General features: G+C 41.3%; 1 protein-coding gene across 2 annotated transcripts; it reads right to left on the minus strand.

The window, feature by feature from the left end:
• Positions 1-816: 816 nt before the first annotated feature.
• On the minus strand, positions 817-17,391 carry LOC120959547 (phospholipase B1, membrane-associated-like). 2 transcript variants are annotated; one of them, XM_049609363.1, is made up of 6 exons: positions 17,235-17,391; positions 6,216-6,551; positions 5,871-6,049; positions 2,797-3,357; positions 2,652-2,728; positions 817-2,180 (listed from the first exon to the last, which is right to left on the minus strand). In XM_049609363.1, the coding sequence occupies exons 2-6, from the start codon at positions 6,526-6,528 to the stop codon at positions 2,036-2,038; spliced, it is 1,275 nt and encodes a 424-aa protein (XP_049465320.1). In that variant the 5' UTR covers positions 6,529-6,551; positions 17,235-17,391; the 3' UTR covers positions 817-2,035. The 2 variants fall into 2 exon arrangements, with proteins under 2 accessions (XP_049465320.1, XP_040238943.2); XM_040383009.2 differs by lacking the exon at positions 17,235-17,391 and adding an exon at positions 15,602-16,258.
• Between the last annotated feature and the right edge of the window lie 1,016 nt (positions 17,392-18,407).

Raw genomic sequence — 18,407 nt, forward strand, 5'->3', positions numbered from 1 at the left:
AGCCAAAACTTAGCGTTAACAACTGTAAGATTAAAATTGGAAAACTGAAACGAATAGTAAAAAAAAACTTATTATTGTTTGTACGAGATTGTATTACACACTGTTGCTTTTTAGAGTACAAACAATTGTTTTTATTTCGAAAACAAACTGAGTAAAATCGAATATTTCATCGGAGACTATTGGCTTCCTTTCTCTGATGTTTGTAATGATGCCTCAACATTATGAGCTTTATAATACAATGAACTTCTTGAAAATTTGCATTGAAAGCTTCATTCCATGCAATTCCTACGTAAACATTACAATTTAACAATATAATTTAGTATTATCTGGGATTTTCCCTCTCTTCTTTCGTAGAATCCCTGCTTCGTTACTCATTCTCTCGCTCTCTCTCTCTGTGTTCTAATTTACTAACTAACTTCGAGAGCCCCTAAATTGCAACCCTGCAAGCCAATTCCAACAGTTAACGAGCCGTTTAATGTATGCTTCATTGCAAAGTTTGCTTCTTTCGCAGCATTTCTAACGATTTCATGCTGTCCTTGCACCTTCTCCACAGAAACAATCCACAATGAAATGACGTTTGCGAAACGTTCGATCGCTAGACGGGTTAGGCTACTTTATTTAAATGGTCCACCGCAAACATGTCACGCACGACTGACTAGTGGCGTTTGTTTGGTGTGTTTTGGTTTGGCGTAGAAGGCAAACACGATTGAACGCACGCTTGCAGAGAAAAGAAAAATACTTATTATTGACATGGAAAAAATGTAATAATTTCTGAAAAAGCAATAACAAAGCACACCCTTGAACCATCCTCGGCGCTTTATTATTTCATGATTTGCATGACCATTTAAACGCACACATAGTTGTTCAATGGTTAAGCAGCACGCATTAATTACTACCTTGCATTGCATTGTTTATTCTCTGCTACGCACAAAATGTCACACCAGTCCAGTCTGCACAAATTGCTTTCCAAAAGCAGCGCCAATGCAAAAAAAGGGAATGCATACATGTTATGCACGCGTTAAACAATCGAAACTTCCCTTCGGGATCCGATATGGGACGCGCCAAATGCTAAGCCATTCACGAACTACTGGTCGCTGTGTGACAACACATCTTCGTCGAGACAATGTGCAAATAAAGCGTGCAACACTCCGGTTAACACTCCGAACGCTCTTGCTCAACCAACAGAATCCGAAATTCGCCAATGAAGCTCAACGAACCCGACTCAACCTGCAAGAAAGATGGAAGCCCCTCACCAGCAAACCTCAAATGCAAACGAAACAATCCACTCAACACAACCTCGAAAAAGCCGACGCTGAAAAGTAATTGAGTGAAGAGGAGTTCATTTTTGTCTTTCTTTCGGTGTGTTTTTTTTGTTTCTCAAATCTCCATGAAATGCATCCTTCACCGTACGATGCGCCCTCCCCGCTGCTCTTGCCGGGCGCGCGGTGAGAGTGCATCATAATCATACCGTGCGTCACCCGTGGCTCAGCTTCATTATGCAACAGATCTTGATTTGCCAACGCAAGCAGGCAGCAACGCCAACATATCACACTTATCACAATTATCGCCGCGCAGATGGGTACTTGGTGTGAATCTGTTTGATTGAACAATTTGTTTTCATTTTATTTTGGTTTTTATTGTTTTCTTACACCGTGTACTACTGACATGGTTTCGATTTTATTGCACCATTTATTTGCACTGAAGATCGCTTCATGGAACCTGATCCTACAATTATTCATATTTTGCTACTAAACTGCACTGAAATCGATTGCTGAAGAGATCGCACTGGTTCTATCCTCTGGCAAGAAAGGACTTTAAGGCCATTCGCTACTAACACTTTAAACACTAAAAACGCACGCTGCCTCCGGTACGCACAAGGATTGGTTTGGGCTTTACACGTAAAGAAGAGAATAAATTAAGCATCACAACGTTTCGATTTGACTCGCTGGCACACACAGAAACACATATTCACATCCACCTTGCTAGGTTCTCCAGCGCCCTCTAGCGTAGAATCCTGCTTTCCCCGTAGTGGCCGCTAGCTGTGGCCACTGTTATCGTACGTGATTAGGTAAGGCGACTCTTTGGTGGGGCATTTGAAGTTTTTCAAGAGGGGCCGCCAGTTGGGAGTTTTCTTCCCCACGGGCTCGAGCATGTTGTTCCACAGCGCAGTGCCGGCAAAGCTGAGTGAAAGCAGATAAAAACCAATACATACAATCTGATTACAAGCATACAGAAAAAGGGCTGCGACAGAAGTGGTAATACAATGTATATAAACCAAAGTGTTTGTTACATCGAAAAACATGTAGAAGTTAATGAAAATAAATAACTACATCCGACAAATAAACAAAAAAATCTCAAAATTCCAAATTTCAAATGTAAAACATAATTTTAAATGTACCAGATGTGTAAAAAAAAAACAGAGCATACAAAAAGCTGAATTTGAAAATGTTGTGCGTAATTGTATAAAACTAGCCAATTAAATGAGAAGCAAAGAGAAAATAATGTTAAATTGCATCTAAAACATCAAACACTAATAAAAAAGTCACAACATAAAAGAGAATAACATATAAACAACACAAAATCGCTTCAATAAAGCAAAGTTGAGAAAAATAACACGATGCAATCTAAGAAAAATATCACTCAATACTTACGCGTTTCCTTTCTGGCTCATATGAAAACAATCATACGAGAGAAGCGAGTAATCAATGTCCTTGCCATTCATTTTCATCTGAAGAAAATAAAGAAAAATGAATATATTAGCCGAGCAAAAGAAGCCCCTTCTCAAGCTCCTCTTACCGTCACGTTCAGCGACCATGGTTGATAGACGACCGCGAACTCGTCCAGCCCTCGGAACTCCCGTGACTCGGCCACCTCCTTCTCCACCCGGATGTACTCGTCCTGTATCCTTGCCCAGCGGTCCCGCGACGCCTCGCTCTGATTGTAAAGCTTCCCGATCCAGCAGGAGCACTCGCCGTGGTGCAGTGACTCGCAGGCGAACGGTTTGCGCTGCAGCATCACCACCTTCGCCACGCTCGGCACCGACACCAGGTTGACGAACGTGCGGGGCATGCTGTCGCGCAGATAGCGCAGCGTGCGCTGGAGCCGCAACCGGTGCTTTGCCGGCAGCTGCTCCGGGTAGCGCATCGTGCACACGAACGAGCAAATGTCGTTGCCACCGATCGCTATCGTGACCAGCTTCCAGTCGCGCTTCCAGTCGACGCGCGGGTCCCGCCGTATGCGCTGCACCATCGCACGCGCCATGTACGGGATGTCGTACGAAACGGCCCCAATCTCGGCCATGTTGAACTGGGAGTCCCGATGGAACGGGTACGCATCGCCGAGCGAGTAGCCGACGAGCTGCAGGTACGAGCGGACGGTATGAAAAGACCGGTATTAGTGAAACAGATGCTTCCAGACAAGCAGTACTGAGTGCGGAAATGTTTAAGGTGATGATCGATATCAAATATGATAATTCTATGTTTAACCAGTTATTTCTCTATGCTCTGTGGTCTTATTTTGAACTTCAGCTATCTTAGAGCAAATAATCGGCAGGGAAAATAACTTTATCGCCAATTACAGGTCAAACAAAATTACGGTTCGAACACTGATGAGAATAAGAAAATGTATGAACAAGCGAAGACTATCATGTAACGGATCTATCTAATCAACTTTATATTGGTTAAAAATACGCTTTCTTGTACACGTGGTCGATTAATTTCAGTTTACCATGCTGTAGACAATGTCAACCCTATTGTTTTCGCATCGCAATCCGTATAGATAAGAGATCCATTAATATACTACTCATTGCTAGTTTTATTGTTAATAACCAGATTTCTCAATATACTTGAAAAGTTACTAACGGCAGGCATTTTTGGCATTTTATATTTTCTAACTAGTTCTATTTAAATCGGTAAAACCTCTTTCTAAAGCAAATCTTCTAAATTTAAGAAAAAATTAAGATTTCCAATAATTTACTTGAAACATTGCCAAATATCATAAAATTTCTACGATATTTTGATTGATATTCCGGACAGTTTCATGCCCATGGTACAAATTACGGATGTTTTGATTCGAGTTCTGGACAGCCTCAAAATGTTGTCTATAATCCTCAAATTCACACTCGCCCTACGCCTTTTTAGTTTTTAACTTGTTTTAGGCTCTGTAGACTTGGTTCTAGATGTTGGTGTCCTCCTACACCGACAGAAGTCTTGGAGGACTCCGACACTCTAGCCTCCGACGCCTAGTCTACAAGGACTCCGGAACTCAGAAATGGATGTTTGAACTTTAAAAGACATTAACAACTAAAACCAAAATGTATTGTGTATGTGAATGGGGAAATTGTAGAGGAAAGGCTTTGAGGCTTTCCAGACTTTGAATCAAATCGTCCGTAATTTGAAACATGAGCTCAACACTGTCCTTATTATAAATCAAAATATTGTTGCAATTAGTAAGAATTAGCAAGAATTAGTATAAAAATATTAATGGCAAAAAATGTCTTAACATAACATTATCTCATCTTTAGAAGAAGCCTTGCACCAACAAAGGTAGAGTAAGATTATAAGAATAATATTTCAGATCTCGTTAGTTTTTACTTAGTTTTTACTAATCTTTTCTGTATATTCTTCCAGTAAAGTATAAAACCATTACCTAAACTGCATATGCAACGGTCACCTTTGTCTTCAAAGCCATTCGTTTTCATCTTTGCGTTTGCATCATAGGATCAACCAGAGCACCACCTATCCAGGAACGCATGCGGCTATTTTTCCCGGTCACTGTGTCATTAGGATGAGCAGCAGCGTTACATCACATCAGCCTTCGTGCGCAAGGCCCTTACAAACATAATAAGCCCGCAATTGTTTGACGCTAACGGTACTAGCCAGCAGCCGACCGAAAGAAAGCCTCCCAATTGCACCCCGGCGTGTGCTGTTGTTTACATCGAACCGCTGGCGCTCGAGAGTTGCCGAGTTGCCGTGGAAAAATGGCAAAGTTCAGTTCAATCATGGGTCAGCGGCAAGACCATTGACCGGAGGTCGCTAGAGACACGCTAACCGGCTAGCAAGATGAAAAGCGCGCCACACTTACGCATCGTCCCAGGAGTTTGCCCGGGAAGCGTTACCTAGATGCGTGTGACCCGGGCCTGCGATTAGCTAAAGGGTTGGACTAACACCTAATCGTGTTCAATTAACAACCTTTAATTCAATTACGTTGCTTCTTGTTAGAGGAAGTAAGCAATTGTGACGCACAATGAAGGGTCACATGCCAGAAAGTTATGCCAATAATGGCCGTCACGTAAGTTTTAGTAACGTTCCCACAGGAAGGCGAGGTCCGCTTCTGGGACGGCAATAAGAGACTAATTTTCCTTCGATTCAAGTAAAGGTCTTTTTTGCCGGTAGAATGTGATGATGCAAGATGGTATTTCATATTTGTATACTGATCATCTGTTCATCTCTATACAACCATTAGATGCTTTCCTTGAGATGTCTTAAGACAACGTAGAAAACTGTATAGTTTTGTATGGAAAACAAGGTCAATTTTTCAAACACCTAACCATTTCCCAAGATAGCTCAATTTGCTCATCATTAAACACCAAGTCCCCACATTAGTACCCAGCCGCTTTACAACATCTTCAGTTGCACTTGCGCTTCACTTGCTTTCCTAAATTTGCATCACCGTAGTGCAATCCGCTTAGGTCCTCTACTGGCTCATCCGCTCGTCCTCATGCGCTTCGTGTTTGACTCAAAAAAGGCGGCGCAATCGAAACTTAATAAGACAGCAAGCGTCTGCGTCAGAGGATCTTAAAAGCTTTCCGACACTAGTTGAAAGCAGCACTCGAGGAAACCTTTTTGACCCGGTTTTTTTTTCTGGCTTACCTTCGGGTTAAACACCTTCAGTATGTTCGGTAGGGTAGTGACGTTGCGCCAGTCCCACTGGCCACCGATGCTCCACGCAAGGCCACGATTTTCCTGGTACAGATCGATGAAGCCGGACGCGGCTGCACCGGTGGCAGCGGTCAGCGAGTCGCCCATGGCTGCAATGACGTTGATGTCTCCTGCGAGAAAGAATATTGGGTTTTATGGGGAATATTACTGTTTAAAATTTGGGTATAAAGTTCCAAAATATGATGAGGTAAACAACGTTTTATTTATAAATTGAAATATTTCAATATCAATAATGATATAATGTGTCTTTTTTATCATCCAACGAACTATATTTACCTGGCCTTAGCTTATGTACACTCGTCGGCACCTTGGCACTACGGCCCAGCGTGACGTTGCACGGAAATGGCACCTCGGGCGGAATGCGCTGCTGCAGAAAGGACCCGCTCGTGCGCTGTCCCGTCCGTCCCACGATGTTGAACATCCACGTGCGCAGAAAGTGAAACATCGGCCGCATCCCGGCACTGTCCAGCAGTGTCCGCTGGTCGGTAACGTCAACGTGACGAGTATGCCGGATCGTCGTCCGGCCACCATACGTCGCCGGTAGGAGGTAAAGAACTAGCAGGCACGCCAACGAACATCGCAGAATCATTTCGTGTCACTGTACCCCGATATCTTAGGATGATGAAGAAGTTTGTACTAAACTAAAACGGAAAAATTGTGTAGATTCGAGTAGAGAGCGCACTGTCCACTGAATCTGTGCTGGAAGCTTTTGCTGAGAAAGGAAAGATGCCAGAGCCGGATCTTGGCCACGGAGAGAAAAGCCGAATATTGTCACACTTAGTCATTTGTAACAGTGACTAAACGAGCTTCTACGTCATATGCTGGCCAATCTCTTGCTGGTTTCTCCAATGTTGATTCACCCGGGTGCGAGAGTGGTGTAAATCACAAGGACCAGATTTGGTTTAACTTTTTCACAAATGTTTTGAAGTATATTATTTGCCGATCATTTTTGCTTTATTTTCGTGAAGATTTTGTTTTGCTAAACTTCAAAATTTTTATTCATTTTTTATTCACAATTTTTTACGACCCACGTTATTATTCCTTAGATTTTCATATAACATCAAGCGATTAAGATCCCAAAGTTATGTTACAAATTTCCAAAACTTCCTCATTAATACTGCAAACCTACTTATTAACAATTCTATACAATTGATTTTAAACTAACACAAACATAAATGTAAACAGAAACCCTCCAACGGGGCGAATGCGAAACAGAGAAAGAAGGTAATTCAATAATCATAATGCATGCTGGTGCGGCTTTGCCACCGTTGTTCCTCGGACCGATGGTCCGATTATCGTTATGCAAACAATAATTTTGTAACATACTATTTGTGCATTCCCCGTGCATAAAGCATTATACACTGAGACAAAAACAACCCGACCTTGATACGTTGACCGAATTAGGTGCTAAAGATAGCAATTACTTCATCCGAATCATGTGTGCAATAAATATACTGCAGCTTACCCTTCCAGCCAGCCGGCACCATCGGACGCACCGTACCGTACACAAATGAAATGAATAGCGTGTTTTGGAAAGGGAAGGAAAGGTACCGAAAGGCCCAAGCGTGATCGTGACCGGCGCACGGCACAATCTCGAATCGATAATTCCGCTCTCGTAATCGTAACCGCTGGTGCAACCGCAAGTAAGTGTGCTATGAAAAACCGGTCTACGAGAGTTGATTTGTTTCAAATGGTTTTCCTTTTTCTCTTCTTCGTCAACCAAGCTACTTACTCAACCTGCAAAGGAAAGGCTTTCTCGGCTAAGCTAATGGTTTCATTCACAAATGTCTTGCAGCCGACAGCAAACGCAATATACTTCCGCTGCGTGCTTGTTAGCGGCACGGAAAAAGGGTTGCTTTGTATTGTTGTCGGTAGCAGTACGGTGCGGAAAGCTATTAAGTGCTAATTTTCCTTACCACCCAGCGCCCACCGCTGTTGAGCTCGAGGGTGGTTGTTGAGAAATTGTGGAACCGTTTTGTTTGCCTTTTGCTTACGTTTAACATTCCCCGTTCGCAACCTATTTCCGAACAAGTTCAAGTTCAAGGTAAGCGAAAAGAGCGATCGGAGTGATCGGGAAAGCTAACCATAATCAAAAACAAAAAAGGTCCAAAAACTGTAACAAAACAGGATTTGGAGACTTTTTTGCGGGAAATTATCATTTTAATTTACGATCTCATTTGATCAAGCAATAAAACCGAACCGCTGCTACCGAGCTGCTGAACAATCGACTCAACGGGGTGTTAAAAAGATCATTAATGACGTACGTTAATGAAGTTTGAGCCTGCTGGGGGGTCGATCAAGCTGGTTTTTATTTTTGAAAAACACACACACCCACAACTTTTATACTGCACATTAGGGCCCATTAGAGTGTACATGAGAATTTGATGGACAGGTAGAAACTAACTCTAATTATTGGCATTAGAGTCAAACAAGCAGCAATTATGGAAGATAATTAATAAAGGGTTAACTTAGATTTGGTTTATCATTAAAATTAAAATTTTCTTCATGTTTTTAATACGAAATATGTAACGAAATAAAAACGACACGATTTCGAGTATTAAAAAGGTTGTTAACAGTATTTTCTACCTGATTTGTTATTAACTTTATACACAATAGTGTCGTCACTCATTTTGTTCCTGTTTTGTGCACTTCAATGTTTGAGCCATAATTTCACTAAATTTGTCATTTCAAAAAGGTCAAATATTATTAAAAGAGACCTTTACGCAAATGTTTAAATCAAGATTAGACATTATTCACAAATACTATAATAAAAATGATTGTTAGCATTAATAAACGTGTATGCATAGTACTAAACAATCTTATTTGTTACTAAAGTTTACATTCTACAAAATAGTAACATTAACGTCATGCTGTTACACAAAATTAAACATATCAAATGAAAAAAATATTTTAAAAAAACTCGCTACATTTGTTCAAAAAGTATACTTCGAAATGTAATACTCAAAATATTAATATTTAGGTAGAATTTTACTGTTATAAGTTAAATGTTATCGGATATGATGTAAACCAGTTATGAGAATAGACATCAGTTAATAATAGTATTCCATGAGTCAGCAGGGATGGTCCCGTGGTACAGATGTTAACTCGAACGACTCAATAACATGCCCGTCATGGGCTCAAGCCTAGAATGGACCGTGCCCCGTAGCAAGGATTGACTGTCCGGCTGCTTGGTAATGAATTAAGTCTCGAAAGCCTGTATAGGCCGGCATGTCCGCGTAGGAAGTTATGCCAAATAGAAGAAGAAGAAGAGTCAGCAGACAAAATTTGACACCCCTATCAGTCGAAATATAACCGCAATGGCCGTGATGGAAATGTGCAGCAACCTCGTTTAGAAGCATGAGCAATTAAAGAACGACACCTCGTATCGTCTAACAGGATTCCGTGCGGTAGTTTTGACACTAACAGACAACATTCATAGCAGCGAAAGAAGCCAAGTTCCAAATGCCCGACGATCCTGGGCGATAAGAAGCTCTAAATAATGCTGGAAATAAATATTGAGAGAAACTTCGTTATATTGCTGCGTTCTCCTTGCCTGGGAAGTCGATGCAACCGACCAAACAGTGAAATATTACCTGGGAAACATATGAGGAACCATAAATCGCGATCGCTGACTTCTCAGTAGAGAGCAATGACGCCAAAACTCAATGCAATCATTTTAGGCACACTTTGGAATTTCGATATGACACTCAAGTCCACAATCCGACCCAAAATCTCCCAGTAGCGTCCCATTTCAATATTGTGGGGTAACATGATACATTTGAGCCGGTCTCCTAGTACAGTCGTCAACTCGTACGACTTAACAACATGCCCGTCATGGGTTCAATCCCCAAATAGACCGCGCCGCCATACGTAGGACTGACTATCCTGCTATGGGGGGAATCAATTAGTCACTGAAAGCCAAGCCCACAAGAGGTACAGGCAGGCCTTGACCGACATCGGTTGTTGAGCCAAAGAAGAAGAAGAAGAACATGATACAAATGAGGAGAAATTGAGATGAAAACTGAGGAGAAAAATTTGCCTGCATATACGTCTCCTTCCGTGAATAAATCAACAACCCCAAAAAAATACAGGAACCAACCATTAAAACATATTTTGAGTAATTTCATGTCAAGCTTTTAGTCCGTAAAATCGCCTGAATTTGATTTATATCTTCGGAATATTTTGTGTGAAGGCTTGAGGCACGACAATTCACAAAGTAAACTTCTTGTTTTCTTATTGTTTATTTGTATTTGAAACATTTAAACTCATATGAATTGTAATGTATATGATTCAAATAATTAACAACTGATATTTAAAAATGCTTGTCAGTCAATCGTCCTTCAAATGGTACTTAATGGCCCCTTTGGTACTGTGATTCACTTGATTTTTTTCAGATGCAGCATACGTCTTGTACGTAAACATTCTAATTATGATGCTACTGAACGTGATGTACGAGGAAGAGCAATTATCTTTATCTGTTTACCAAAAAAGTGGCAGAAAAACGGATACAAATGAGCTACAGAGCCATTAACTACCGTTGATGAGTCATGTAGATGCTGCGCCGTGCATTGACCGACGGTTCAACCAACTACATCAAATCTAGAGTGGCAGCCTTGAACCTACCGAACCAACCGACCGACGTGATTGACTTCACAACAATGTAGTTTAATGTCTGTCTCTCGCTGTCGCTTCTCGGACGCGTGTCATAAAGCAACCGCAATTGCTCTTTCCCAAAAAAGCAATCTTCTAATCCAAGACAGCGCAAACGGTTCGAGTATTCAATTACAACTCGATACCGCTCGGCAACCTGTGCTTTACCGCCGTGCACGTTGCTTCGCCTATTGCCACAGTGCGCACATGCAAATGAATACACTCCAGTGGCTCTTCCCGATCCGCTGCATCTGCTTCATGCGAGCATCTGTAACCGTCCGAGCTTTACAACCGGCGCAAAACACCGGTGAGAAAAACCGCAACCACCACCCAATCGGACCACCTTGACCCATTGAAGATAGCGTCGGGGCAGGCCGCGTTCGCTTCTAACACAACCTTCTCTCCCATTACCTGCTGGCAACATGTGGTCGTTGTCGTTGCTGCACGAGAAGGTTTTGCGGATATTTTTACATCACGATCGACGCCTAACCATCACACGCGGTGCCCTTCGGTACGGCTTTTGCTCTGGTTCCTTCCTCCGCGCTCCGACACACGCAACGCTCCCGGGGAGATTCAGAATTGGCCGGCCGGGTAAAGAGTCTTGTGCTCCCCTGGTCTGAGTTAATGGTGCAAAATTTCAAACCTTTGCATCGCAAATCGACATCTTGTTGGCGCGACCTGTTCGACGAGTTTTCGCGTGGACCCACCCTGCGATCAATCGATCTCGATCCGGACCAGGGTCAGTGACGGAGACAGTGTGCAAACACTAATTGAAGTGAGCAGCAGCAGCAGCAGCAGCAGCACCATTGCAACACCCCCCTTTTGCGCCAGCTAATGTGTGTGACCCAATGCAGCATACATTGCGTACCACTTTCTATCGTGTGTCTTTGTATCTTTTCTTCTGCACAGCAGACACAGACTCAGGCACAACTCCTAAATCGAAATTAATTTGTCTTTTGACCAGCGAATTTGACACTCAACGGGTTACACTCATTTGCCCAATGGTTCCGTTTCATGCATTTAAAACAGAAGTCAACACTTCCCTTCGATTCACTGTATTAAATAGCATTCGCATAGGTATGTACCACCACGCTCGCATTAATCATACGTATACGATTGGGCCACTGCGTCACGAACAGTAATCAAACGCCTCAGATTGCATTCCAATTGAGAGCTGCAACGAAATGTTGCTTTCGAATGACAAACATGCAACAATCCTGCACAGGATTAAGTGGTGTAGATCGGATGGTTGTTTTTCTTGCTTTTCTCGCTGCTTGCTGTTTAATTTATGTTCGGTGCAAATGCAACCAGCAGGTGAAGGTTAGAGAACGGAACTTGACGAACGTGAAACTCAGCAATTCCATGGGGAAGGGCTGGTTTTGAGTCAATTCGATTCTCATTCACTGCTTGAAAAATACAAATTCAAACCAATCGCAAGTGAAACATATGCTCCCAACATATGCTGCTTTGCTTAAAAATGTGTTAAACATACTTTTATTGTGTTCATTCTCAAGATAAATGTTAGCTTGAATCTTAGAAGCTTCAAGTTTTAAGTTCTCTTTTGATTGATAATACAATACGATATTTCTTGTTATTTGGCATAGCGACTTATGAGGAGTTCATGCCAGCCTTTATAGCCTTTCTATATTTATTCGTACCCCTGATTAACCTCCTGTTCATGTTTACGGTTTCTGACCGACATCTCTGTCTTATGTTCGTTATCGTTTTCAATGCCAATATTTCCTAAAAGCCTTCCTATATTACTCACTCATTATTTATGTAATGATTCTGACATGCTCTGCAAGGTACTTTGAATTTAAGGAAAAGATCTGAACCAAACAGTTTATTGTAAGTCCATTACAGTACACATTATACTAACCGATAACGTGTACATTACTGACCTTTACAAGAGATTAAAGAGATGCTACTCTAATCAAGATACTTTGAAGATGTAATGTAAAAATAAATTAATAACCTTTATCTTGTCTCACAGAACTCATACTCCAAATATATAAATCTTCTAGATACAGCAAAACTAATAAAAGTACAAATAAAACACGAACAGACCAATCACAAGAAGCCTACATTCGTCTGTTATAAGAATATTTATACGATGTCATGGAATAAAGCAAAATGAACCAAAACATCCAACCTCATTCACGGAGTGCCAACCACATAACAGTATTTAAATTTCGCGCAAAAACGTAAGTTTTATTACTTACATTAACGTGCCGCCAACGCATCCCTGTAACTAGGATGACCTCCTTTCCGATACCTTCTTTTTCGCCCCAAAAATACCCTTTTCTTTGCGTATGGCGCAACTTCTGTAGAACGTGCCCGGCACAACGAACACGCACCTTGCGCGTACAATTGCCGACGCTTAAAATCCAAAATATTTATGCCCATGCTCGTCTTGCATGTGCAATAGATAGAGCAACATAAACCCATCCCCCCCGTTTTCAATCCCCGAGGAAGGGAAACGTTTACGGTGTTTATTGTTTACGCAATTTAAACAGCGTTGCTGGTATTTGCTAATGGCTAGACGCCAGGTGAATTGCATTTCGAAGTCTGTATTAATCCTCTCGTCTCGGTGCTTGTATTTGTGTTTGTGGTTTTCTCGCTTTGACCGCCCCGGCAGGGAGAAAATCATGACATTGACACTGAGCAACTGAGCGTTGTGCGAGGGAGAGCAACCGATTTAAAAGCACGCCTTTTAATGAGGTTAAAGTGTGCTACACTGCAAAACGGTTCGGGTTGGGAAGCTTGTCGGATACGATTAACATACAATGGTGCGTTAGATCTCAAGAGCAGTGGAGCATCTTCAACAAGTATTGTACGCACGTTTTTCGACATTGAAATGAGATCTGTTCAAGTACGATGGAGATGTCAGGTGAGAAGAAATTTAAGTATATAGCGTTTATAGGGTTTATAGCGTTTAATAAATTGATACCAGATAGCTTAACATGTTCTGTCGCAATCTTCAGTCCAATCACCATTAACATCAAATTTATTTGCTAATGTTTAATGTAAAAATGATGCGTTTCATGCAACGTTACGACTCATTGATTCAAATGTATGCAAACAGCAACTTACAATCGATTAGGAACGGAAGCAGTCGCTTATTACTTAACTGTATTTACGCAATTATACAATCGAGCATTCTTGAGATCCGTTTACGGTCTTCATACCATCCATCAAACACGCATTACACCCTGTCACGAGTTTCGCAAACATATCGCGCAGCTCCAAACCACACGTGCCCCACAACAAAGGTTAAGTGAAATTATCTATTTCCTTCCCGCTTGTGTTATTATTTTTTATCTTTTTCTTCCGATGTCCCATGCCATGTGCCACTCTTCTGCGACGCAATCCTCAAACAACTTCATTAATGGTATGCAAACATCCACCTCACGCGCATTCCAACCGACGTGCGTACTTTCGCAGCAACGAAAGCGAAATTACTCTCAGCACACACAAACACACACAAAGACGCACGAGCAACCACAATGCCGGTTCCATCGCTCTTCAAATATTTACCAAACGCCGATCCTCAACATCCGGAACAACACGTCAATCAGAATGTCCCCGGGGCCGGCCGCATGGGTGAACCGTTTCTGTTCTCCTTCATCTTTTTTTCATCGCATTTTAAAGCGAAACGCAAAACGCAAGACTTCAACGTCCGACGCGGCTTAGGACGCGTAAGCGACGAACCTTCGAAAGTGCGACCGAGTGTTGCGGAGCACATATTTGGCAACCAAACGACACTCGGTCGCACCCTTGCACCCTTACCGTCTCTGTCGCTGCCTTCCTCTGCCATTGCTATTATTAATGAGTGAGTGAAATGTGACTGCACGACAGTGTCGTTCGCTTGTTTGTCTGCCGATCTTTACACGCACATAGTCTCAACTATCAAATAATAGCCAAGCAAAGTGGGTACATTGTTTCGCGCTTTTTCCATGGTGAAAAATGTCAAAGCCGTGTCGCCGTAAAAGGAGTCGATCTACTTGAAACCAAACCAAACAAGCGGGGTAAAAAAACATTTGCATACCTTGCGCTGAAGGACACCCTTTCCTTGCAAAGCCAGGTTTTACTGCTTAAAAGCTTTACAGTGACGTACCGATTGGCATCTCTAATAGGATTTTAGTGTGAACAAGGATAACACATATTGGCGGCAACAATGACGGAAGTTGAGAGGGATTTACATAAAGAAGCAATTGTTCCAGGTCCCATTGTGAGCTTCAAAATTAAGAAACCTTACAAAAACGGGCACAGTCATTCAGTTTTATTATTTAATTTTATTAGGCTACTGCTAAGGTGATGGGCTTCGATGCGAAGGCCGTTCGATTATTAAACGTCAACCTTCGAAACGTTCGAGAGAGGGAGAGAATCGGAAACGCGGAATTCCGTGTGTGAAAGCCCTTGGATGCAGGCAATTTTGGAATCAGCAAACGAGGTCAGCTCTAGCGCATCTTGTATCACTACTATGCACGATTCACTAACACTTTAAACAGCGTTTTCATCAGATCACCACCTAAGCCCTTTTTTAGCGTTTCATCATTTCGTTAGGATTGCTGCACGAGTGATTCCATTTCATCCTAAATTAATCTAATCATTTCATTTTCGGCAACACTTCAGTCTGGAACACTCTGTTTTTGATTTCGTTTTCACAAAAACAAACTCTCTCTCACACACACTTTTACCCACCACATTTCAAGTTGAACGCTAATGAAACGCGAGACCCTGCCCTCATTAGGCAGGGCAGCGGCGCTGAGCGTGTTTAATACGATTGATTTGTTTTCTTTCCCCCTGAATGGCTGCAATGTGCAACGAACGGGTATGCATTTTACTTAAATCTTTCGATTTGGAAAATTGCTCGAAAGCATGCAATGTCAACCGTTTGATCCGGTGCCTTAAACACGACCTTGAACGCTATTACACCACACTTTACCACGAGCTTTGTTGCTTACAATTAGAATAATAAGTATCATTTTCATTTTTCTTTTATAACACACCTCACATGAAACATCTCACTAAGCTGTGTATAAGAATCGCTCTTATGCTTTCAATCTGGTTTCAAACACACGCACATTTAAACTATTTGTAACGGCAAAACCAGTAATGCATTCTGGCTAATAAGTCAACACTTCACCCCATTAAAGGGTTCCGTTCCAAAAAAAAAAGAACACCGAACACCTATTCGCACTATTGTGGGTAGTGATCAGCACCAAGCTTCCAGTGCTACTGATCACTCTTGAGCCGTCCAGCAATCGTAAGCTCCAGATCGATCTCTTCTACCCACCACAGCTTCCCTTTTTTTTCGCACAAGGTAGTTTGGCTTTGTAGCTCGCGTGTGCCGCGCGTGAGGCAATGGATCGTGACGAGCAGTTTGTTGCATTTTTCACCACTCAATGTTCACACACACACACACACACACACACACACTCACACGCTTGAAGCCATAGAGAAGGAAAAACAATCAACCTAACCAAGCTAGACACAACATTGAACCCGCCTTGTATGCAAAAAAGGAACAAGAAACAACAAAATCAAATAAAAACCCGATCGGTGTACGGTTTCGGTGAAACAGTTTTCAATAAACCGGTGCACTTTCGGGTTTTGTTTCAAGATCTACTACTTGATCCGTATTTCTCTAACGAGATTGACCTCTAACCGTGGTAAGGCGGACACTGAGTGTGTCACTTTGCTCTGTACGCATAAAATCATGCAAAGTGTCAAGCTTGCGACTCATTTGACAATGTATTTCTGGTGTGACCTTCCGGGGCAAATGCTTTGTTTGTTTTTATGATGCGCAGTTGAACTGGTGCCTAAGGTGAAGGTTGGGGGAATGGTGAATCGTGTAAGGAAGAAGTCATTTGAATACAAAGAACAGATCTGTAAACCTACCTACCATGTGCAATAATTAGGTCTTGAACATCAATTTTAAATTAACATTTGAATTTAAAACTGTTTTTTTATATATCGACTATTTTTAAGAGAATTGCAGCAGTAATTTTGTTCAAAATAAAATATAAAATAAACTATTGATCAATTATACTTTGTTGCATATCCTTAAATAAATAAAATTAAATCTTATTTCAATGATACTGTTGTTTGGCTTCAAGACAATAATTTTCATTACAAAAGGCTGCCACCTCAATAAAAACCCTGTTCAAATACTTAGCGAATCACAACATGATTCCTGCAAACCTCGAGCAACCTTTGCTTCTTTATCATATTGAAATCCAAGATCAAGGTCACAGCCTGGTCAAACTAGCATTGCTAGAGGATTAAATATTCGCCTTCTTTGATTTCTTTGTCTTTAAATACGCCAAGTACACCAAAAATGTTTTGCATTATGTTCAAAACACCCTTTCACAACTTCTTTGTGAAACTTGATCAACCAGATCACCTGAAACTATTTCCTGTATTTGCTGTCACTTCTTACTTATGTATTGGAAACAGGTTACATTGTTTGGCAAACATTCACTTAAAATCACTTTATTTTGCACCATTTTAGCAGCGGCACGATGCACAATTCACAACCATTCTTCACAATCTAAGCGAGTTTTGTGTGTTTATTATGCAGCTTCAACCAATTCTTACATTCTTCATCACTTTAATTAAAATATACTATCTCTAAAATACCTTTTAGAAACACTTTTTGAATGCCTTTATACTCCGTGCTTTCTGACTTTTTTCAATCAAACACTGCGATCGAGCGACGCTATCACATTAGAACACGCTGATGTTGCAATGCAAAAATCGTCCTACGATCAGTCACCACCGTTTGCGCACTAGAACACTACTGGCCAGTGTGCATGATCTAGTCCGATCAAATATACCCTCTCGTTTACTGACCTGCCGATAATTAGCATCGTTCTAACCGCAACAAAAACAGAACAACAACAGCCACAACTTTCAACCAACCACTCGTTGACGCATGGAAATCTGGTCGATGGCCCGAAAAAATGTCCGTCCAGTAATTAATCGTACCTTGCCCCAATTGACCGCCCCTTCCAAGTGTGCTGTCGGTGTCGGTATCAAAACGAGCTGACAATTTCCTCATTTACTGTCGTTAGCACAGCACAGTGTTGATGGTGCAAAGGATTTGCGTTTTTTGGTGTTTTTTAGAGATTGCATTTTTTACACTCAAATCAGTTCCTGTAGTGAAGATAGGCGGAAATGATCGATAATGTTCTGCGTATTTAGCAAGTCATTGTAATGCGTTAGTCTCCGTGATGTTACATCGCATATCCTTCTATTTAAGAGGTAAGATCAACTTTTCCTTTACACTTTATTGAATGAAAAGTGCATACTTTTCAAGTACAACATTTTTTACTTGAAACTACAGTCATTAGCTTTGTATAAATCTTCACACAAAAAATGAATTTCCGGTCGCTTTATCAATTGTGCGATACTAAAATCAAGCATGATAAAGAAGTTGTTGCTGCATCCATAAAGCAGCGTTTCATATACGCCTAAGCTATGCAATCGGCATGACATGAAAGGGCGGAAAATATTTAAATCTTCAACGGTTAACGGATTTAAGAGCGTTTGACAATCGACATCTAGTTTCTCACCTCATGCGATGCGTAGAAATTATGCCGGAATTATCAATTGTTTAATGCGATTAATGTAGACAATTCGGTTATTTATGTATTTTTAGTGATTTCAAACTTTGGGAAGAATTGCAAACTATTTTTCATTTGACAGTTGATGGAGAAATTTGTGCTGATTTAACATCTGAATTGACAAAAATAAAAACTCGCGTAACTCGAGTATTGCGTAATTCTAGAAAAGGATGTATTTTATTTTCAA

This window comes from Anopheles coluzzii, chromosome 3 (genome assembly GCF_943734685.1).
Source record: "Anopheles coluzzii chromosome 3, AcolN3, whole genome shotgun sequence".
NCBI lineage: Eukaryota > Metazoa > Arthropoda > Insecta > Diptera > Culicidae > Anopheles > Anopheles coluzzii.

Bases quoted from the DNA above. Each gene is read 5' to 3' on its own strand.
- LOC120959547 (XM_049609363.1), bottom strand. From the start codon at position 6,528: ATGATTCTGCGATGTTCGTTGGCGTGCCTGCTAGTTCTTTACCTCCTA. The intron at 2,729-2,796 runs GTAAGAGGAGCT...TATTTTCTTCAG, and splicing joins CATGGTCGCTGAACGTGACG to ATGAAAATGAATGGCAAGGA. The intron at 2,181-2,651 runs GTAAGTATTGAG...GCTTTCACTCAG, and splicing joins ATGAGCCAGAAAGGAAACGC to CTTTGCCGGCACTGCGCTGT.